General features: G+C 29.0%; 4 protein-coding genes across 5 annotated transcripts; 2 read left to right on the top strand and 2 right to left on the bottom strand.

The window, feature by feature from the left end:
* The first annotated feature begins 12,469 nt into the window (after positions 1 to 12,469).
* LOC101264050 (universal stress protein PHOS32-like) lies at positions 12,470 to 14,065 on the top strand. Its single transcript, XM_004246328.5, has 4 exons — positions 12,470 to 12,916; positions 12,992 to 13,101; positions 13,201 to 13,319; positions 13,878 to 14,065. Exons 1-4 carry the CDS (start codon positions 12,742 to 12,744, stop codon positions 13,966 to 13,968), a joined length of 495 nt encoding a protein of 164 aa, XP_004246376.1. The 5' UTR covers positions 12,470 to 12,741; the 3' UTR covers positions 13,969 to 14,065.
* Positions 14,066 to 15,947: 1,882 nt separating this feature from the next.
* LOC101248909 (copper transporter 1-like) lies at positions 15,948 to 16,370 on the bottom strand. Its single transcript, XM_004246809.3, has one exon. It carries the CDS (start codon positions 16,368 to 16,370, stop codon positions 15,948 to 15,950), a length of 423 nt encoding a protein of 140 aa, XP_004246857.3.
* Positions 16,371 to 16,689: 319 nt separating this feature from the next.
* Positions 16,690 to 18,207, top strand: LOC101264358 (universal stress protein PHOS32). 2 transcript variants are annotated; one of them, XM_004246329.5, is made up of 5 exons: positions 16,690 to 16,828; positions 17,094 to 17,303; positions 17,449 to 17,558; positions 17,649 to 17,767; positions 17,934 to 18,207. In XM_004246329.5, exons 2-5 carry the CDS (start codon positions 17,129 to 17,131, stop codon positions 18,022 to 18,024), a joined length of 495 nt encoding a protein of 164 aa, XP_004246377.1. In that variant the 5' UTR covers positions 16,690 to 16,828; positions 17,094 to 17,128; the 3' UTR covers positions 18,025 to 18,207. The 2 variants fall into 2 exon arrangements, with proteins under 2 accessions (XP_004246377.1, XP_069145377.1); XM_069289276.1 differs by lacking the exon at positions 16,690 to 16,828 and adding an exon at positions 16,884 to 17,000.
* Positions 18,208 to 21,786: 3,579 nt separating this feature from the next.
* On the bottom strand, positions 21,787 to 24,295 carry LOC101264661 (glutathione S-transferase U8). The gene is made up of 2 exons (XM_004246330.5): positions 23,341 to 24,295; positions 21,787 to 22,324 (listed from the first exon to the last, which is right to left on the bottom strand). Exons 1-2 carry the CDS (start codon positions 23,653 to 23,655, stop codon positions 21,932 to 21,934), a joined length of 708 nt encoding a protein of 235 aa, XP_004246378.1. The 5' UTR covers positions 23,656 to 24,295; the 3' UTR covers positions 21,787 to 21,931.
* Between the last annotated feature and the right edge of the window lie 696 nt (positions 24,296 to 24,991).

Genomic DNA, 24,991 nt, shown 5'->3' with positions numbered 1-24,991 from the left:
AAATCTAAAATGATTAATTAAGAATTTAATTAGAAGGTAATGGTGAAGTGTGCACTACGAGGAGACATGTCGCCTTGATTAACGCAAGACGTTACCCAAACGTCGTCGTTTTGTAGACGGCGAGTTCCCTCAATGGTTTTTAGCTGTATATGCAAAACAAATTTTATATTTTGACCATCTGTCTCCCATTTTCTTAAAGTTTGCATAATTTGGGGGATATCTCACAATATTACCCAAATTCTTCCTATAACTTTTTTTTTAATCAAAATAATTGAAAAATATTTTAAAAATAAAAATTGTTATGAACTTTTTTTTTCCATGGTATTTCGAGCTAATTCTTATTATTAAATACACTTTTTTGAATTAGTGAATTATTAAAAATAATTTTTTTATCTCATGCAAGATAGAAATAATATCGGAATATACCTATGGCTTAATCCTCCAGTTCTATTTGTGGATTTTCACTAGATATATTTCATTGTTGAAGCATTTTTATTAGGTATCTGTTATTGTAACTGACTAAATCTGATATGTTTAGAGAGACAAATAATATAATATAATATAATATTTTAAACAAACATAATAACAATTTTAAAACCAAGAAAGTAATGATATTTTGTGCTACAAGAGCAAGTCATTAACCAGGTTAATATAGAAAAACTAAAGCTTAAGAATTTTCAGATATCGAACAATATATTTTTTTTACCAAACATAGTATTAAAAAGAGAAAAGTTTGTCTATAAAATGGAAGACAGGAAAAGAGATTATAATGGATGGCATTATCAATTTCTGGGACAAGGATAACACCTTTTAAACTATGATGTAATTATCAGTTATACATTTAAATTAAAAGTGAGTTTTATTATTTTTTGAATTAAATTATTTTCTATTATTTATATTCTTATATCAAACAATGATTCTACTACTCATAAATTATAAATTTTAATTGGCAAGATTGCACGATTTTGTGTTAGCAATTAATATATATTGTGGCCAAATTAGACCAAAAATTCAGATAAAAAAGTGTATAAAAATAGCAGATAACTGCAAAAATTCATCCATAATAATTCAAGGTGTTTAAATAATATGAATTAATTAAGTTCATAATAAAATTCTAGCATAATTTAAAGATACAAAAAATGATAAATATGCTACTGATTATCTTACTATAATTCTAAAAAATCTTATGCCTTTATCTTTTTATATAAAAGAATATTAATAATTGCGTTATAGTATATTTTTTACATACAAGAGTTTTGAGAAGGTATCTTGTGGAAAATGAGAAAATTTTATAAAAGTTACTCCAAGCAGTTTTTTTTTTTTTTTTTAAAAAAAGATGCATTTAAAATAAAAATAAAAATTGATTGAGTTTATGGACGAACCACCTTTAAATCTGCATTAAAGTGTATGATCTATGCATAATAATTATGGGGTAGGTTGAAAATAATGATTCAAAACAACCTAAGTAAGGTTCAATTATTACGGTCGGTCATTATTTCCTCTGTTCAATAATATTTGTTTTGCCTATACGAATTAATAAATAATTTATTTTTATGTTTATTATTAAATATTTATTTATTATCTAATACTATTTTTAAAGTATTAAATTTGATAAAAAAATAATATAATAATATTTCTCTTATTATTTATTACTATATTTCTTAAAAAATATATCAAGTTAATAATAAACGACTATTGAAGTCGATATTATTATTTTGACAAAGAGATAGAGTATGTATTTATATGAACTATCATTAATAGTCGCACAGAGACATATATCACACTAATTAATGTTACAAAAATGACTTTACACAGTAGACATTATGCTGCACCAGCTTGTATTAAATTTACTTTAATGTTTGTAGGCAGTAAAGCTATCACCTTATTTATTCATCTACTTTACTCTATATTGACTCTGCATAAGAAAAATGTTACCAGTACGAGGTAATTTTCATGTACAGTGAGTAAATATAGATCAGGCCTCGTAATTAGGAAAATTTTATTATTTATGTGTTGATTTTTCGTTTAGTATTTGATATGTATATAAGAGCTTAATTAAATTTAGATTCATATTAAAAAAATTCACATTAAAAGATAACACGTTCTATAATAAAGGTGAGTTGTATCAAGGGAAACTCAAACTTAAAACCTCTAATTAAGAATAAAAGAGTACTTACTACTCTGTTACAATGTTAATGATATTAAAACCTTGTTCTTATTTCGATAAATTATGATGGTGGCGATGGTGGGGTAGGGGAATTACTCTCTTGTTTTAATTAATTAATTTGATTTGATTTAATACAGAGGTTTAAAAAGTATTATTTTTTAAAAAAGTTACGTTTCAAATTAATATATATTAAGCATATCAAATATTTTTATATGATCTTTAATAAAATTGGAGAAAAAAGAAGAAAGACTTTATATTGTTGTTGATTGTCTCAATTGATTTGTCCCACAATATGTGGATTTAGATATTTTGGTCTCATTTATTTGGATAATTTTCAGATTTTTTAAGAAAAATATAATTTTAGATATATATATATATATTGGCCATCATACATTAATTTTAAAATAAAAATAGACTGTAATATTGTTATGTATCTCAAATTCATAGGAGAATTACGAGGAAGATGGATGAAACGTACAAGATTTGTTACTTAGATACCGATATGCATGTATTTAAACGTATATCTAGACGCATCAAAATAATTAATAGTAGCAAATATATTTGAAGAAAAAATAGAAAAAGGCTTTAGCCACAAAGGTCAAAGGATGAGGGCTTGATGGGCCTAGTCTACTCTGGTGGGTGTCAAGCGGGTCCATTTGTTGCGGGCCTAAAATGTTTGATGCGATGTCAATTGTCTTCGCATCAAAAGCTGTTATCCATTTTTTTTTCGGTTTCCGAATTATATAAATTCAAAATATGTATGATTCAGTTTTTGATTACATAAATGCAGAATTCGTATATGTTTATCCTAGATATTTGTATATGATTTATGAAAAATTCATTATAAATTATCATGTTTGTATTATTGACTTGCGAAATATACAAATAGAGTCCTGAAAAACTTCTAAAAGTATTTGTATATACTCACTATATTTGTATATTCGCAAGCGAAATATAAAAAAATGAAATATACCAACCACATCCTCTGTAGCAAACAATATTATAGCGATGGAGAGCAATCACCGAAATTATAGCCATAAAGCCTTATTGTATATCTATTTTTAATCCAAAATTATGTTGGATATATTTTACAATATGTATAGTATAAATATAAATATTATTCTGCAATATATAGGAAATTTTACGCAAAGTTGTCTCAAGTGATAGTGGAAAATAGACCTAAGTATGTTAATTTTGGCTACATATACGACTTAATAATTTTGAAGTTAAAATCTCATTTTTTTCGCATCTAAAAATTACTAATAAGATTAAAATGGACCAACCTGCAGGAGAGTATATTACAGGTATACATATTTTTACCAAAATAAAAATTATATCAGTAGATGTTCAAGATATGTAGAAAACTATAATAATAACAAATATGCAAATGTATGCATTATACGTATACAAATTTTAATTGTAGTAAAAAAAATCAACAAAATACTAATACGTGTATACTAAAGTGTATATAACTCAATTTGCATATTTTAATATAGAAAAAATTGTATATAATGACAAGCTATTAATTTAAATTAAATGTTATAAACATAGTTTGATTTAATTGTACGTCATAGAAAACTGTTGCTATTTAGCCTCTCTCCCTAGTGTTATCTTGTTCACCTCTCTCGCTTTTATACAACACAAATGTATAATATGCGTTTGTATTTGTATAAAAACGAGGAAAAATTATATATTCACATATATTTTTGTTCCCCTCTCCCAAATCTCGCTAGTCACTCTCATCCGCCTCTCTCACTTTATACATACTCAAATGTATATATTGCGTTTGTGTTTGTATAAAGTGAGAGAAAAATGTATATATAAAACAAATGCACATATCTATTGTCCGACATACTTAATATTATACAGATACAATTTTCCCACGCCTAGTTTTCTTTTATCTTTCTCTCTTTATACAAACACATATTATATAATTGATTCTTTTTTATATGTATACCAAATCAGATTAAATAATTGCTTCTTTTGTATATATGTATAGCGAAATACCATAGCTTCTTTTTATATACGTATAGCAAAATAGCCATAACAAACATAAAGTTTACTATGAATGCAATTATGCAAGCTATAATGTGAAAGTTGTTCCTTACTTTATAGGAAAAACGCATAATATTTTTCACGTACACGATGTAACTCAAAGATGAAAAATAATATTGATACATTGTATACACATATATTGAAACTTGATACTTTATTTCAAGAGTATCACGATGCTATGAAATCATTTTAGAAAATAAATAAAAGAAGATATTGCTGCCTCAGTTAGCCTATAAGGTGATAAATAAACATTTTGTGCGAAGTTATGAAAATGTGGCTAATATATGTAAATTTGGTGTCTTAATTGGTAGACCATACCAATTCAAATTGGACAATACGAAGCCCAACTTCTTAAATAAGATTTCTTATGCTGGTTGATTGGGCCTACAAATCCAATGTTTTCATATGAACAATTTTTTAAAATAATTTTTCTAACTTAAGCTTAGAGCTTCTTTAATGGCTCATATTGTAGGATAATTAACAATAACAAGTTCTTTCCATGAAATAATTGCAGAATCTTAGTTTAAAAAATAATAAACGAATATACGATGAAGAAGAAAGGAATTAGGGAAGTCAATTCATAATTAGAAATTTGAGTTTATTATGGTTAAGTCGAATCAATACATATAAATCAATAATAATTCGTTTGAATGAACTTATAGCTTATCAATATAAGTTATAAGTTACCGTTTGAATGGACTTATAGCTTATTAATATAAGTTATAAGTTACCGTTCAATCCAAACGGACTCTAATTTAGTCCTTATTGAATTAAGACCTTGACCAATAAACATTGCTAGTTGTAGGGGCATTTTAAAGCCAAACAAGAACGTAGAATATATTTTTTTTATCCAATAGGTGAATGAAAGATTTTTGTTCCAGATAAGTTAGAGACAATTTAAAACCTTCTTCACACTATTTTAAGTTAAAAAAATAAGAATAAACATGATTTACTTGCGAGTGTCCCAAAAAAGTGCTATTTGTCAAATTTGAGATTAATTACTACTTCCTTTATTTCGTTTTATATCTCATCCCTCTCGTAAATAGTTTGGTCCATGACATTTGTTATTTCATTAAATCAATATATCCATTACAACATTATTCTTATTTTACCCTTATGAGTAATTAGACAATCTAATTTATGTGTTTTATCGCTAATAGATATGACCAGATAACTGGGTATATACTCCTTCCCATATTATTTGTCTTACCTTTCACATCCTTATCTCTTAGCCAATATGGCTCCACATTTTTTTTAGATTTTTCCTCTAAAAAAAATGATAGAAAGATTGACGGTAGGAATTTAAAGAATTTAAATTATATATATATATATATATATTAATATAATATTTAATTTTTCATAAAAAAATAATGTAATTGTCACTATAATAAAGATAACTTTTAGCGGCATTAAATATTGACATTAATAAAGAGTACTAAAGTCTTTATCGGCATTAGTTAAGTAATATTCGAAACAACTTCTAATATCGCTAAAGACTTTAGAAACATCCAAAAAGAGTGTCAATTACCGCTAAAAATACATATTTTACGCCAATTAAAAATTAATTGCCGCTAATAATTATTTTTCTTGTAGCGTGTTAAATTTTTTTTTAAAATCATTAATAATAGAATTAATAGGATGGTTTAAGCTCAATCCTTGTCTGTCACATTATCATCCCTAAAAGCTAGAAAAAAATGTTGTCATTGTTAGGATCGAATTCATGCACACACACTAGATGAATGAAGAACACAAGAACTTTCAAGAGAAAGAGATGAGAGATCTAGAGAGAGAAAGAGAAAACTCAATATTTCGTGGTAACACTCCGTGAGTAAACTTTCACGACGGTGATGTATATTTATATTAATAAATCAGAGTATTTTTAGTTACAGAGAATAAATAGGAAAACCTAAAATAGAGAATAAATAGGGAAACCTAAAATAGAGAATAAATAGGAAAACCTAAAATTAATCAGGCTCCACTACCTAACAATTCTCCCACTTGGAGACTGACTCAGTCATCCAAAAAATACATTCTCAAAAAAAATATCTTCATCATCAACATCTTTACCGCACCGCAACATCTGTAGCAACAACTACAGAAGACCAACCGAGGTTTTACATAACCTCAGTTTCCCAACATCAACACATTTCGTCAACATGTCTGTCGGGTTCTTTGCACCCTCTATCTTCTCCAAGCACATATCACCATCCTCCACTGCCCTGCGAGTGAAATGGTATCGCCTTCTGATGTGCTTTGTCTTCGATTGATAGACTGGATTTTTCACCAACTGTATGAAACTCTGGCTATCTGAGTAAAAAATCTTCTCGCTCTGCTTTTTGCCCAATTCCTCAAGATAATCTGCCAGCCATATCATCTCTTTCCTAGCTTCAACTATTGCTACATACTCACCTTCAGTAGATGAAAGAGAAACACACTTCTGAAGTTTGGACATCCAACTCACTGTTGTTCCACCTATGGTGTAAATGTACCCGAATGTACTCTTGCTCGAGTCAACATCCCCACCAAGATCAGCATCCACAAAACCCTGTAGAGTCACCTTGTCTTTGCCAAAACAAAGTGAAGTACTAGATGTACCTCTTAGATATCTCAGAAGCGACTTCACAGCTTTCCAATGCTCTTTCCCAGGGTTCGCCATGTACCTGCTAACAACTCCCACTGCACGTGCTATATCAGGTCTAGTGCAGACCATAGCATACATCAAACTACCAACTGCTGAAGCATATGGAACAAGTGCCATGTGATTACTCTCCTCAGCAGTCTTAGGTGACTGCTCCTTTGACAATTTAAAGTGATTTGCCAATGGAGTAGTCTTGGGTTTAGCATCATTAATCCTGAATCTGCTCAACACCTTCTCAATGTACAACTCCTGAGATAGATTTAAAGTGCCAGCAGATCTATCTCGAGAAATCTTCATCCCCAAAATCTGTTTTGCTGGACCCAAATCTTTCATCTCAAATGCTGCAGACAACCTTGTCTTCAGATTGTTAATCTCCCTCATACTAGATCCTGCAATCAACATATCATCCACATACAAGAGTAGAAAGACATATGAATCACTGTATTTCTTGAAGTAACAACAAAGATCCTTTTCAGCTTTGCAGAATCCACTCTTGGTCATGAAGGAGTCAAACTTCTTGTACCACTGCCTTGGTGTTGCTTTAGTCCATACAAGCTCCTGGTGAGCTTGCACACCATGTGTTCCTTGCCAGGAACCACAAATCCTTCCGGTTGCTGCATATAGATCTCTTTGTCCAGATCTCCATGTAAAAACGCTATTTTTACATCCATTTGCTCTAAATGCAAATTCTCCGATGCAACAACACTCAACAGAATTCGAATAGAGTTTAACTTCACAACAGGAGAAAATATTTCATCATAATCAATACCTTTCCTTTGTGAATATCCTTTAACCACTAAACGAGCCTTGAACCTTCTTTTGCCATCTGGTTCAGTCTTGATTCTGAACACCCACTTGTTCAGCAAAGCTCTCTTCCCTGCAGGTAACTCAGTCAACACCCATATGTCGTTCTTCTCAAGTGACCTCATCTCATCATCCATGGCTTGCTCCACTTGATCGAATCCTCCACCTGTAGGGCCTCATCAAAAGGCTCTGGTTCCCCCTCATCAGTCAGCAATAGATAGTGTAATGAAGGTTAATACCTATCTGGTGCCCTGATGGATCTGGATGATCTCCTTAACATCTGCTCAGGTGTAACTTGCTCTACTTCAGATTCTTCAGTAGGAGTTGGTTGATTATTTGCTTCGACATCTCTGGGTTTACTCTACTCCAACTCAACCTCAACTCCCACTTGCTTTGTAATCTCTATAACCTTCTACTCTCTGTCCTTGTACATTACAGACTCATCAAATGTCACGTCACAATATCTTAAGATCTTTCTGTTCTTGTCATCCCAAAACCTGTAACCAAACAAATCAGAACCATAGCCTATGAAGTAACACTTCACAGCCTTGACATCAAGTTTGTCTCTCTTTTCTGGATCAACATGAACATAAGCAGTGCAACCAAAATCCTCAAGTGTGAGTACTTGAGTTCTTTTCCTGTCCACACCTCCTCTGGAATCGTGAACCCTAAAGGAACTGATCAAGTATGCAGTTGTGCTCACAGCATCCGCCCAAAGTGTTTTGGGCAGCCCACAGTGTAACCTCATACTCCTTGCACGCTCATTCAATGTTCTGTTCATCCTCTCAGCAATTCCATTCTGCCTTGCCTTACCAGGAATTGTTCTCATCAATCTAATTCCCTCAGCTGCACAAAATGCCTTGAACTCTGATTTGTCATACTCTCCTCCATTGTCAGACCTTAGGTATTTGACTTTCAAACCGGTCTGATTCTCAACTTTAGCTTTCCACTTCTTGAAAGTTGCAAACACATCTGACTTATGCTTCAAGAAGTAAACCCATAACTTCCTGCTGAAATCATCAATGAAGGTAACATAAAATCTGGATCCTCCAAGTGATGATACTGGAGATGGTCCCCAAACATATGTATGGACCATTTTCAACCGCACTTTCTTTGGCTCTCTAGGAGTCTTTGTGAAGCTTACTCTTTTCTGTTTACCCATAACACAGCTCTTGCAAAGACCCATATCAACAGACTTCAGACCCTCTAATGCTCCTTTTGCACCCAGCATCTTCATTGCTTTAGTACTCATGTGTCCAAGTCTGTTGTGCCACAAACATGAACCGGAAGCACCTTCAGCAACAACGTCCATGTTTATACACCCTGCAGTGGTGTACAAGGTTCCAGATTTGGTGCCACGAGCTACTACCATAGCACCTTTCACGATCTTCCACGAACCTTTCCCAAAACTCTGCTGCATATCCCGTGCTATCCAACTGACCAACAGAGATCAGATTTTTCTTGATCCCAGGAATATATTTGACATCCTCCAATGTCCACTGGTTTCCCGAGGTGGTCTTTATGCAAACATCCCCCTTTCCTTCAATCTCTAAGGCTTTATTGGCAGCAAGATATACTTTTCCAAAATTTCCAGATTTGAAGTTTTGGAACAACTCCTTAGTCCTTGCTTGGAGACGAACGGAAAGATGCACCAGAATCCAAAATCCATGATTCAACCGGGTTGTTCACACTAAAGATTAGAGCATCCCCAATGTCCTCTGCTGAATTTACAGAATCATTGTCATCTCCAAATTTCTGATTCTGTTTTTTCTTTGGCTTTGTACAGTTCGTCCGAAAGTGTCATTTTTCTCCACAATTCCAACAAGTCACGTTTGATCTGTTCAGTGATTTTCCTTGATTCTTTGATTTTGATCGACCATGTTGATTTTGGCCTTTTGTCTTACTTCTCCCCCTTCGGTCAACGTTGAGAGCACTGCCCGATGAATCTCCCACTTCTCGTTTGCGAATACTTTCGCTAAGAACAACATCACGAATTTCATCAAACTTCAGTTTCTCAGATCCACGGGAACTGCTAATTGCAGCAACAATAGTATCCCAAGACTCGGGCAGAGATGACATCAAAATCAACGCCTTAATTTCATCTTCGAAATTAATATCCACAGAATTGAGTTGACTCACAATCATATTGAACTCGTTTATATGATCAGAAACGGATCCAGTTTCAGACATCTGTAAATTGAACAATCTACGCATCAAATATACCTTGTTCATAGCCGATGATTTTTCATACATGTTTGACAGTGCCTTCAACAGACCGGACATAGTCTTCTCCTTCACGATGTTGAACGCCACGTTTCTTGACAAAGTCAACCGGATCAACCCTAGAGCCTGGCGATCCTTGAGTTTCCACTTCTCCTCCGTCATGGATTCCTGCTTCACCCTGGTCAACGGTTCGTGATGATCTTTCTGGTACAGATAATCTTCGATCTGCATCTTCCAGAAACTGAAATCGGATCCATCAAACTTCTCGATTCCAAGCTTCGAACTATCCATCTTCTGTGATCGTGTTGAATCTCCTTAGCTTTGATACCAGTTGTTAGGATCGAATTCACGCGCACACACTAGATGAATGAAGAACACAAGAACTTTCAAGAGAAAGAGATGAGAGAACTAGAGAGAGAAAGAGAAAACCCAATATTTCGTGGTAACACCCCGTGAGTAAATTTTCACGGCGGTGAGGTATATTTATATTAATAAATCAGAATATTTTTTGTTATAGAGAATAAATAGGAAAACCTAAAATAGAGAATAAATAGGAAAACCTAAAATAGAGAATAAATAGAAAAACCTAATATTAATTAGGCTCCACTACCTAACAATCATAGTCCTCAAATATATTCACTTATGCTATCTTCCAATATAAAAATGCTTTAGATACCATTAGAGTATTTTTTTCTTTGATTTTTTTTTTTTTTTGGCATAGTTAAATTAAAGAACTTCTTTTCACATCATTTCTTTCAGCGTCAATCAGACATATTCTCATGGGAGGTATTTCTTTTAAATGAAGCAACGAATAATTGATCTCATTATTTTCTCCAAAAAAAAAAAAGGCTCAAAAATATAGAGGTCAAGTTTTAAAATGAGTGATAGATAACGTAAATTTAAATCATTTTGAATTTTTGACTTTCATATCTTAATTATTAAGTGTATAAGTTTTCTATTTGAATTATAGATTTTCGATTATGTATATCAAAGTATATCTTTACCTAAAAAAAGTAAATTATTAATAATTAAAATATAATTTAATAAATAATTATATATGATAGTTCAAGTTGAAAATTCAAACGATCACACACCATACTATTCAAATATGATATTGGAAAGTGAAATATTGTATACAAGATTGATAGATCACAATAAATTTTCATATATTTCTTATATGTGATTAACGTTTCAAAGATTGATTTGATCAACAATTACACAACAAATGACAATATATTGTTTTATCAAATTAAACTTTTATTGTAAACAAAAATAAATATTATTTAAGGACATGTGGAGGCGGCATTTAATGGACCAGATGAGTGGATTACAACCTAATATCTCCATGATATTCAATTCTCTACATTATAACATCTTATTTCTATTTCTTTATTCACTTTTATTATTCGAAAATAATATCCACTTGATGTCTGCTATCCAAATTCTATGTTTGACATTACCTACCACACACTATGTCCACTTAGAATTTTGAAGGTTATTCGTCTTAATATAAAGGCCAATTTGGTCTATCAAAGTTTTATTAAGTTCGAGAATCATATTATTAAGGGTTACATAATTTTATGTTATAAAAAATTATATTTATGATGATATTATCACAATAACTTTATCGGATATTTCAAATTTGGAATGATTTGAATATTATCGTTAGAGTTTGTATTTGATGGAGCAAAAAAATATATTTATTTTGACAAATTTAGAGAATTAAAATTATCAAAAAATTTATTTAGGAGACTATTTTGAACCTAATCTAAACGTAAAAATTATTTTCCCCATATATATCATATATATGGTAAATTGGCACATAAAGAAGAAATTCGTTGTCAGACTTACCCATTTAAGATTACAATAATAATTTTGTCTCAATAAGGGTAATCTCATTAATAACGCAACATAATTGCTCGTTAAGGCACACTAGTAATTGTGATTGTACCTTTTTAAGAAGGCAAAATTAGACGTATTAAATTGACTTAATATTTTATTAAAATAAACATAAAAGGTGGATGGAATAATTTTGTGTTTATTTCTAGTTTTTCCTCTTAAATTAATGAATCGAAATACCCTCAAGTTTAACAAAAGAAGGAAATAGCTTTTAACATATAAAACTTAATCACATTTGATATTTATACTTAATCAGTAAACAAATGATAATGCCTTTTACATTCACTTTCATTGTTAATCAGGAGCAGTACAATATAAAACAATCATTTTAATTTATTTTTTCTGAATTATATATCAAAATCTTTAGTTATTACTGTTTTATGTCAACAAACGCAAAGCTACAACTACATAAAAAAAAAAAAGACCACACTAAACGACTTATCTTTTGCGTGATAACTTAAATCAAAATATAAGGTGTTCATCATTAAGTAGATGAATGATATTACACCATCTTTAATCAAACATCTTGAATTCAAATTCTGACATGACATCTCTCAGTAGAAAGTACTTCGTAGCTCTACGATATAAAACTTAATTAATCAGGTTATTAAATATCAATTATGTACTAATATCTAAGTGTATACATTATTAATATATAATTAGCCTCTATGTATTAGTCAATTATTGCAATTCCATAATGCACAAGTGGGGTATAATAAATATTTGTCCACATGTAAATCGTTAGGACATATTTGAAAACGAAAGAAGACTAGGTAAGGTATCCTTAAATAGCTGTCCAAACCAAACCATCTTTTATACCTTTTCCCCCTTTTTTTGTGCCTTTTTTTTGCTTTCATTTTGCACACGCAAGAACAAAGTATTTAATTTGCATCTCCTTTTTATAACAACATCAACAAGAAAAATCATCACTAAACAAAAAATAAAAAATAAAAAAATGGTGAAAGATAGAACAATTGGTGTTGCAATGGATTTTTCAAAGAGTAGCAAAACAGCTTTGAAATGGGCAATTGATAACTTGGCTGATAAAGATGATATTTTTTACATCATTCACATCAAGAATCATTCTTCTGATGAGTCACGTAATAAGTTATGGGCTAAATCTGGTTCGCGTAAGTTGCAACTTTTTTTTTTTTAACTTATATACACTGACAGTTTGTAATAATGAATTGTTCTTTGTCTATTAGCTTTGATTCCGTTGGCGGAGTTTAGAGAGCCAGAAGTATTAGAGAAATATGGTGTGGAGATTGATATTGAACTTCTTGATATGCTTGATACTGCTTCTAGGCAGAAAGAGGTTTATTATTATACATATTTTCATTCATCCCTTTTCAATTTTATTTTTTTTGTTAATTTTAGTTTTGTTTAATTTTTTTTTCAATTGATTATTGTATAGATAAAATTTGTGACCAAACTATATTGGGGAGATGCAAGGGAGAGATTGTGTGAAGCTGTTGAAGATTTGAAATTGAATTCTTTGGTTATGGGTAGTAGAGGCCTTACTACCCTCCAAAGGTACCTTCTTTAATTAATTGCTCTCTTCATAATTTCCTTTTTTTTTTAAAAATCAAAATTTACTTCGTAAAATTTAAACTATGTTTACGTGAGTTTACTCATATCATCAATTTTAAATCTAAATAAAAAGAAGAATTATTGAGAATCAATCGATAATAATCTATCAAATCTAATAAAAGGGTAAATATAGGTGGATGCATTACTAATAAAAGGAGAAAAGAATTGTACTAAATGAGAATATATCTATATTTTCTTTAGCAAGTAAAAGAAATATGTAAATAAGTAGGAATTCAACCAAGCACACCATTCAAGACTTTTGTAGCATGGATGTCGGTAGATAATATTAGATTAATCTAGAAAATATACAATAAAAAAAATATTTAATTTGTAGAAAGATCTTGAATATATATGTATCGCGTTAATTTGTGCTTAGATAAAATTGATTTATTACACTGAATTTATTGATATTGTTACGATGGTAAAATTTGGACCTTTGTCTGTTTTCTCATTAAAGTAAATATGCTTGTTATTAATATTTTAATTTCTTGATTAAAACAGGATATTTATGGGAAGTGTGACCAACTATGTCATGTCTCATGCAACCTGTCCTGTCACGGTGGTCAAGGATCCTGATTTTCACAAGCACTGATTAAGAATTCTAAATTAAATAAAAATTTGTAAACTGTTTTTATTTTTCTATTGTTTCTGATTTCAATAACTAGTGAAAAATTGACGATTTGATCTTATTTGTTTGATCTATCTTATCTTACACTTTTTTCGTAGATGAAAGTCTCATATTGAGTTTTGAATTTTTTTTATTTAGTTATTGATTTTTTGCTTGTTACTTCAAAAGTTACGATTTTAATTTTATCCATTCAATATTTTCAACTTTCTCATCAAAGGAATGTCATTTTTTTAAAAATTCTTGCTCTTCTTAATATAAAGGCATTTTTTCAATATAATTGGCCGGTACTAATGTAACGTAACACTAACATAAATTCTGGTGTACTGATGGAAATGTTTCATCCTTAATCAGAAATCTCGTGTTTAAGTCCTAAATATGAAAAAATCTTGTTCAAAGTGTCACCCTCAAATAAACCTTGCTCTGCGTAATTCGAATTTAATCGAATCTCTAAGACTCGATTAGAATTGGTCAAAATGCAAGTTAGGTGACTCATACACTATAGCTTTAAACTTCTTTACTTGCCTAATGGAAAAAAATATTATCTGGATTAACAAAATAACAAACATTATTCATTTAAGGAAACATTAAAACTTATACACAATTGTTTACACTAATTTTTTTAATTTACATAAATAGATAACCTTTTACCGACATCTTTATTAATTAAAATTAATTTATATTAAACAACCATATATTACTTAACAATATTTAACTAATGTAATTTAATATAAAAGAAATTTATAATTTGAAGCTCACTATTTAATATTTTATTTCAATTTATTTAATTTAATCGAACTTCAATATATTATATTTGCTTAAAGAATAAGCCTTATTATAGCACATGTACTTTGTGTCAAGAGTTCATCAATTTGAAATAACTATAAAAATTCATAAACTTTTTATTTTTACCACCTTGCCCTTCACTTAGTTCCAAACAGCCATTGGAATAAATATCTTTCAACAAGGACAATAATTTGTCCATCCATAAACTTTTGGGTACGCGAAACTAAAATAGTTCATGATATTTTTTTAGATTTTGACGTTAAATATTTTGAATATGATTAATTTTATACTCGATATTAAAATAAAGTTAAATTTATTCCTTTCATCACTAATTTCATTAAAATTATGCTTTATTTGATGGAATTTTCAAAATTGATCTAAATTGACTCAATTATCCGAATTTTTTTTAAAAAAAAACTTATTTTCTATTTTTAACTCAATAATCCGATCCCTTTAGAAATAACCCGATTAACCCAATACCATATACCCATTTCCATCTACCCATTCCACTCATTAAAGAACAAATCTTTAAACTTTTCAGTTCAAAATCCAATCCTCAGAATATTATTATATTTTTTGTCTGAACTTAATGATTTTTTCAATAACTCATTAAGAAATTTTTGAGGCAAAAAATAATAAAGAAGAACAAAGTCTAAAAATTTAAAAATTGAATCTTTTGAGGTAAAAATTACAAACACACTCAATTCATATATCCTTTTGAATTTTATCAACATCATTCTCATTGGAACACGAAGAACCAAAGATTGAATCATTGAGGCAAAAATTTAAAAACTAGTAATCAACTCTAATATCCTTTTGAATTTTAAAAACTCCACAATAATTTTTTTTAGAACTTCTTTTAGAAGATTTGAAGAAAGATAACTTCATTTCGAAACAAATTTTTAAAAAAATCTATGCCTTTTTTCCAAATAAATTTGATTTTATCATATCATATTATCATCCCATAAAATTACACACATGAAAAAGATGAAATTAATATAAAACAAAAATTAATGTTACCATCTAGCGAGGTAATATATTCAACTAAAATAAGAAGTAAAGATTGAAATTACCCATGTGGTACATCCTTTTTCAACCCTTTCTTTTGACTTGTTATTTCTGGATTACCGGTTTAATACGTATACTATATTTCAGAGCCTTTAAACTTTAGGATCAGTACCATTTGAATCCGTAGTCGTCTTGTCCACTACAAGTTCACGGAATTTAACAACGATATAGCCTAAACCATGACCTAAAATAGCAACAATGAAAATCCCAATGTTGAAAGACATAACAGCAAGCATAACAAAATAAACAAGAACCATACGAAGAGTATAGTAAATCCCAGATTGAATAATCCCAATAGCACGTATGGGGCTTTTGTTGATCATTATTGGACCCATTGACATAATTTCAATACCAAAAGCCATAAAGAAAACAAAAAACAAAGACAATATGTACATGCCTAGGTTATTGTTTGGCCATCCTTTGAATAATATTGTCACATCTTTACCCCAAAAGAAATTCATTTGCATCACCATGTTCATAATCATAGGCATATTTTGATCATGACTCATGTCCATGTTTCCTTGATGGTCGTGTGTGTGAGACATTTTGAGGAATTAGAAAAAAAAATGGAGTTACTAAGTAGATTAGACACAAATGATAGATGATTAGGAGTAGTAATTGTGTTTAAATAAACTTGTATGAGTCATTGTCGATGATAGTCACCTAGAGAGCCAAGAAAAAAAGTGGAAACTCCTAGGAAGGAGTAAAAAATGAATTTAGTACTTTCAATGTATATCATTAATTTATGTGATAAAATTCATTAATAATGATCGATTAAATTTATAAAATTTAAATTTTAAATCTATTTCTCGATCATTGTTCGCTCAATTGAGTGAGGAGGGCGGGGGACAACGATGAAAATGACTAATATTATTTTACTAATGGGAGAATATAATATTTGCTTAAAGACAACAACGTACGTTATCTTTCGTTGTTGAAATGTTTATTGTGGAGAAAATCGAAGGAAGGAAAGGTATTCTTTTAACGTCTTTAATTAATTATTAGTGACACAATAATTTGTATTAAATATGATTTTGAATAAAAATTATATATTTTTTATTTTTATAATAAATGTAGTCAAAATTATATTTAAAGATTTCATGTCAAAATTTATTAATAAAATACATGACTCTTGAAATTCAAATGTAAGATTATTTTTTTCACTTTAACGCGTATTTTGTACTTGTCATCTTTTAGTGTTCACACAGAATAAGTTGCTCTGTATCTCTTTTTACTAGAAAAAACAGAGTAGAAGAAGAATCAAAAAGCAAAAATGGTGAAAGACAGAACCATTGGCGTGGCTGTAGATTTTTCAAAGAGCAGCAAAACAGCTTTGAAATGGGCAATTGATAACTTGGCTGATAAAGGTGACACTTTTTACATCATCCACATCAAGACTCATTCCTCTGATGAATCTCGTAATAAACTCTGGGCTCAATCTGGTTCTCGTAAGTCGAAATCTCTCTTCTTTTAATTTCATCGATTCATTAAGTATTCGAATCCCTCTATAGTTATCTTTTAAGTAAATCGATTTAAAATTATGATTTTGTCATTGGATCGGATCGGATCGTGATTTTGTTTTGTTTGGATTAGCTTTAATTCCATTGGTGGAGTTTAGGGAGGCTGAGGTGTTGAAGAAATATGATGTGGAGACTGATATTGAACTTCTTGATTTGCTTGATACTGCTACTAGGCAAAAAGAGGTTTAATTTTCATTTTTTCAATCAATCATTTATTTTTGTTGATAATTATTAATTTTCTTAATTATTTTGGTTTAATTTTTTTTTTTATAGATAAAAATTGTTATTAAATTATATTGGGGAGATGCTAGGGAGAAATTATGTGAAGCTGTTGAACATCTGAAGTTGAATTCTTTGGTTATGGGTAGCAGAGGACTCAGTACTCTCCAAAGGTAATTAATTCTTTTTAACAGAATATATATTAACTCCGATAAATTTTTTAAATTTAAGATCGGAAGAAGGTTTACGTGTCATATCTTTAAGTATTTACGTTTAATTTTTGTATATTGATGTGTATTGTTATTAACATTTGGATATTTATCTCTTTGATAAAAACAGGATATTCTTGGGAAGTGTGACCAATTATGTATTGTCTGTTGCGACCTGCCCAGTGACTGTTGTTAAGGATCCAGATTTTCACAAGCACTAATCAGGTTTTGTTTGGTTAAATATGAACTTATTATGATACCATTTACGAATAAGATTAAGGATTTTACATGTAATTTCTCTTTTGATGACAATTTATTTACTTTCAAATTGCCAAATGAGATGAACCCTTTTTGAATAGAATTATCTTTTATATTTATAATATTATTGTGAGGTAACAATTAAATATCTCGTGAATTAGTTAAGAAATTAACTCACATTTGATATTTATGTTGATTACTATAATTATTTATTCCCTCTTAAAAGTTTCAAGGGTCAAAACTCAAAAGATGGTCATTTGTATGAGAAATTGAACAATTTCATCATCCATTAGACTATTTTGCAAAGTTGAAAATCAAATTTGACCCTAATAACTTACTCGCGTCGATTAATTCATACTTCTATCGTTAAGTTAATAGGAGTGGTTAATTAATATACATTCTACTTTTATTTTTTGACTCGAACATTAGTAAACCAATATGATTTTGAAATAAATATTAGGTATAAATGATTTGTTTACCCTCTTTAAAAGTTCAAAGAATCAAAAGATAAGTACCATTAAGAGGTGAAAAATAAAAAACGTTTTCTGATCTTTGAGCTCAAAATATTTATAGGTGTGTATGCGTGCGCGCATCTTTATATGCGAAATCAAACCCTTTTTTATCATCCATTATACTATTTACAAAGTTAAAAGCAAATTTGACCCTAGATGCTTTTTGGATAAGATGATTTCATTTTATCAATGAACATTTTTATAGGAAAAAAAATTGTTTTTTACACTTCTTGGTTAGACTTCCTAAGTTCACATGAACAATTTTCAACTCTTTGATAAATTTCAGGTTAGATCAAAATTCAACATGTCACGTGAACGATTAAATTTTTTAATCTCTTATTTTTGTCATATAGTACTAGAAAAAATATATATATGAGTCAAGATCCAATCTACACCAACTTGTTTGAATTAATGTACCATGTTGATGATATAGCCACCCCACATGGCTAGCTGTTACATATGATTAGTTTTTATTAATAGTATAAATTATCCTTGTATAGAATGAGAAAGCATTATGAAATCACAGATCTTAATTAATTAACATGTCTTCTGTATTTATTATACATGATAACTTATTTCTTTATATGTTAATAGTTGGATATAAATATATCAACCATTGGAAAGTTGTTAGGAAGATCACATGGTATGTCTCATGTATAATGGAAATTATGATGGTTGGTAAAAATAATTGATGAAGGAATTACCTTTCTGATTTAGGGTGAGTTTCCATTTTTTGATATTGGAGCACATCATAAAAATTATAGTTATTTTTAATATATGGTTTTATTTTCATGTTTTATTATTTTGCATTAATTTTTTATGTTTCTAATTAAAAGATTCAATATTGAATATCAGATGATAAAAACAGTATGAGAAATTGTTATCTCAAATTATTATTCTCTCAATAAATATGTCAAGCCTGAATATAACAAATAAAAATAAAAGAGGGAGTGTAATACAATATTGAATCAAAAGTAAAATAGTTAAATAAATTGCAACAAATATTGTGTGCAATTTCGATCTCATAAATTGAGAGGCGGAATCAAAATTAGAAGGTTGGGGTTTTTAAATCAATTCGTTTGGAAATTCACAAATTAATATACATAATATTTTTTAAATTTTCTAATAAATATATAGAGTCTACGAAAATGCTAATAGATTCACCTAGCTCCACCCTCTGATAAAGATAGAGATAGCTGTAATTTGTTGCACTTTGAAAGACTTAGATCGCCAAAAAAAAAAAGTCGACTTTAATTTTATAAAAGAATCTAATTAAATTGGAGCATGAAACTTGACTAAATTTCAAATTTAATTTGTCTAATTAATTCAGGAGAATGAATATTTAATTTTGCATCACCATCCATTACTAAAATACCAACAAACCCCTCAAATACAAAAATACAAATGAATAGTTATAATATCTAGACAAAAGAATGAAATATATACTTAACGATCAATTATCTTCTAATTTGAATTTACTACCTAGTAAAATAATAAAATAATAAATATCCACAAAATGAAATACACTTAGAACTATATGTACACCCGTTGACATCACCACAACACAAATTATTTCCTTATAATATTATACAAATTCCTCAATATATTAGCAAAATACTTTAATAATCAAGACTCCTTAAATCTCATGAATATTTTAGAACAATTATCCAAATATTTCATAAAAGGCATTCACTCATTTACCACGTAGATTATTTCATAAAATCTATCTTAACATAAATCACCTTTAAGTTATGGAATCATCACATACACAATAAAGTCAATTTTATAAAATACTATATCACACCCCATGGTAGAAAATGTAGTAAGTATTCTCAATCCATGGGCTTTAGGCCCATCTAGATTATTCTCATTTCACCATTGCAAGATCAACATTTATAAGGAAAAAATAAAGGGAACTGAAGAAATACTTCAATTTCAACCGAAATTGTTGCAATGATACAAAAATTTATGGAGGATCTTTTACCTTCGCACTATTTAATAGTGTATATTAAATGTATATATGTCTCCAGTGGACATGATGCTATTTATAATGATACAATATTCATGATTTCACGTAGACACATATATAACTTTAAAATACATTATTAGATAGTGCAGAGGTAAAAGGTCATCTATAAAGTTTGATATCGTAACAATAATTTCGGTCAAAATTGAAGTATTTTTCACACCTTTTTCCCAAAAATAAAACATCAACTTTCATCTTATAAAATCAAGCTCAGAACAATATTATATGAAGTGAAGAAGGCAAGGGCGGACCTACACTATATGGAGGGGTGCATGTGCACCTGCTAACTTCCAAAAAAAAAAATCATATATATATATTTATATCTATTTTGAAAAACTGGTAGAAATTAATATATAATTAACAGTGCACCCATTAAAAACATAGAATTGTCCTTGTGCTATTAGTAGAAGTTATAGACACCACACTTTAGACCAGGGCTACTAAAGTCTATTTCTTAATTGTTTCTATTTTAAATTTAGCTTAGACTTTATATTTGAGCTATGATAATATTAGTGCAACTAAAGTTGTCAAATTTTTGGTTCACCTCTGGAAGAAGAAAAGATAAGTAGATGAAAAAGAAAACTTTTCTTCTAATTCAAGTGTGTCCTACAAATAATGAATAATAATATCTTATTCATAATATTGAGATATCGCCCCAAAGGCCATCATGTTAAATATCCAAACTAATAGTTACAAAGTTACCCACAAAAGTTCATGTCACCTTGTAAATATACATATAATAATACAACTACTTCATAAATAAATCAAATGCACGCTACACTATTCAATAAATTTTTAACATTCTAATTATTATTTCTCACTACAAAAATAATTTTTGTCATTTTTAATTTTCATTATAAAGTATAATCAATGACCTATTTAAAGATTCCATATTTGAATTATCCAAACAGTATCATATCAATTGAAAAAGTAGGATATCTTTTCTGCTTTTAAGTCTTCACACACAAAAAATTGTTCTGTATACTTCAAAAACAAAGGAGAAGAAGAAAAATGAAAGAAGCAAAAATGGTGAACGTGTGGAGTCTAGTTATGTTTGCATCAATAAAATCATTAAAAGTCCATTTATCCAATAGCCCAATAACAATAATCCAATAACATTTTTCTTTTCAATTCGATTTTTTAATCTATTTGATTGTTTCAAATCCCTAATTTTAAGAAACGCAATATGACCATAGAAATGCAACATATGGTTTATTTCATTTCACCTTTGAACCATTACAAGATGAACAATTATACAAATTTAAAAAAAAACACACACACATGATCAATGTGAAATCAAACACAACTTTTTCCTTAAGTATTTCAATACAATTATTTGTGTGTGTGATTTATTTCATTATTTGGTGGCACAAGTGGTTGGGCATATTCTTTGTAAATTGCAAGTAATTTTTCTCTAGGTGGCAAATTTTCCTTCATAAAGCTAAAACTTATCACCTTATCAGCCCATCCACATATATTTGGAAATTCCTTTTTGTTCAATATGTCTACTCCCAATGCTTCTTGCATAACTCCAAGCCAATAAGTTATCAAAATTGAAACAATTTCCATATATCCAACTTTATTTTCTCCTCCAAAGAATATTTTATTATTATCTTTCATCAATTCATTCTCAAGTAGTTTAAGTAGCTCTTGAAGTTCTCCCATGGCTTTCACCTTTACTTCATAATTGCTGTCATAACAAAGTTTCAGTATCTCTGGCAAGCACTGAAATTGGACAATGAACACTTGTTAATTAGTACTTGAAAATGATCATTATCATTATTAGGATATTCATTCAGATTCAATTTATTTACTCCATCCGTCTATAATTGTTTGAGAGGCGTAATAAAAATAAATGTTCAATATTAATTGTCAATTTAAACAATCAAGAAATAATTAGTTATTTTTTTTCAACTTTGCCCTTAATAATTAATCCATTTTGTTCAATTGAAAATTATGTGGACTTTTGATATACCTGACATAGTAGAGTTATATTAGCCAAATTACATCATTGTATCAAATTTACAATGAGGGGAATGTATGATCAATGACTTTATCTGACAAACAATTGTGAACGAAGCGAGTATCTAATGTTAATCTTAAAAAAAGAAAACTTTTAAATCTTGACTAGAATGTACAAAAATGTTTTTAACCCTATGGTCTCAAGACACCATAAGATGTCACATAAAAAGTTAAAATCGGAAATTTCAAGACAAAAAAATTAAAACTAGAGGATTAAATGGGAAGAAAACATTTCAAGGTCCGGCCACATTTGGTAGAGAGGAAAATACTTTCCACAAATAAAATTATTTTATAGGAAAATTTTCCACCAAAAAGAGTACAAGATTTTTTTTTTTTAATTTCAATAAAAGGGTATATTTGGTAATAACTTTGTCTTCGTATCCAACACCACTAAAATTCAGAATTCAGTATCCCTTTTAATGGAAAATATTTAGATATTTGTTTACTGGAAAATGATTCTACTTTCTGCAAAAATATCTTATTTCACAACAAACACATAGATCTTGACTTCATAAAACTTAGTTATAATTTCTTAAATATCATACAAAATAAAAGGTAATCAACTAATATGACACAGAAAGAGTATTATCTACTCAACTAGACATGAATTACCTATAATTATTGTAGAAAAAGAGTACAATTGATAAAAAAAACTAACGAATTGTGAAAAAAAATGATAATTCAGATGTGTTTTTAATCAAATAAATTCAAAAACATACCTTTTCATCAATAAACTTAGCCCAAAAACGTGCTATGGCTCTTTGATAAGGATCTTTTGGTAGAAGAGATGTGCCATCTTTCCAATTTTCATCAATATATTCCAGAATCACTAGAGACTCAGGAATTGGATTTCCCTTGTGCAAAAATACAGGAACTTTTTTGTAAATAGGATTATACTTGATAATATTAGGACACTTTTTTATTGGACGTTGTGCTTCAATAAACTCATATTCAATACCCTTAAGTTTTAGGGCCATTTCAACTCTTAAACTAAAAGGACTTACCCAAAAACCTAACACTTTTACTTCTTCCATTTCTTTTTTCCACTTCTCTTTTGGAATACTTTTATTTTAGACTTTTCTCCTTCTTATAGAAAAAAATATATATGGATTTAGTGTTTGTTGGCTTTTCATTATCATGAATTATTTTTTCTACATTTTTTTTGACTAATATATGGGACTTACTTTTTTTTTTTTTAATTTTGCTTTACAAAATAGTCATATTAATATAATTACAAAAATAATATAATTTTGGATTTTCTTTTAACTTTTAATACATAATTATCTTATAATTATTTTAGATTACAATTTAAAATTATATTAAATTAAATGATTACACGTAAAATAAGACAAAACAAAGAAGCTTTTTAATTGTATTTAAAAATTACCAAGTTTCTTTTTTCCTACTTTTAAAAAATACTTTTATTTGTCAAATATAGTATTAGTTTACCCCCTCGGTATTATTTTAATAGTTACTATTTTAGACTTCTTCGTGTTTTTATTATTAAGAAAATTAAGAAACAATTTATTAAGTTGGTTTTGTTTATTAGATATTTCTTGTTATCTGAACAGTATTAAAAGATTTTTAACATAAATTATTATTTAAACAAAAATTATTAAATTGATCGAACCTGTGTATAAACTTCTTGCTTCATTCCCAACATGGATGATTATGAGGATCGAAAGGAGACTACCGTAGGCACTATATATATATATATATATATATATATATATATATATATATATATATATATATATATATATTGTAAACTTTTGGTCACACATGTGAGTGTGTGAGACAAAAAATTTACAGATATATATAACGTTTTGTTTGAATATTACAATTATACAGCCCACCAGTAGTATTTTAATTAGGACAATTTTCACATATAGCAAACAAAAAATTCATATTTGTATGCTATAGCAAAGTTTGCATAATTGCGCTCCATAGCAAACATAAAACTATATAATTCACTATACATATACAATTGTATGATTCGCTGACCTAAATTGTACAATTCGCTGGCCTATTTCGCTGCAATTGTATAATTCGCTATCCTATTTCACTGCAATTGTATAATGCACAATTGTATAATTAGCTGCCTATTTCACTGCAATATTTGTATAAAATTTGCTTTGCATACAATTGAATCGAAGTAAAATGTATGTATATTGCATAATTATAAGTGTATAGCAAGAAAAAATATGTTTTTTCTCGCTTTATACAAAAACAGAAACACAATATATATACTTCTGTTGTATAAAGCTAGAGAAAATTGTGTTTCACTGCAATTGTATAATTCGTTGGCCTTTTTCTCTGCAATATTTGTATAAAATTTGCATTTGTCTACTGAAGAAGAATGAGAAATCT

Source organism: Solanum lycopersicum, chromosome 9 (assembly GCF_036512215.1).
Source record: "Solanum lycopersicum chromosome 9, SLM_r2.1".
Taxonomy (NCBI): domain Eukaryota; kingdom Viridiplantae; phylum Streptophyta; class Magnoliopsida; order Solanales; family Solanaceae; genus Solanum; species Solanum lycopersicum.
Note: the sequence above shows the minus strand (reverse complement) of the source record. Positions and strands in the feature narration are given on the sequence as shown.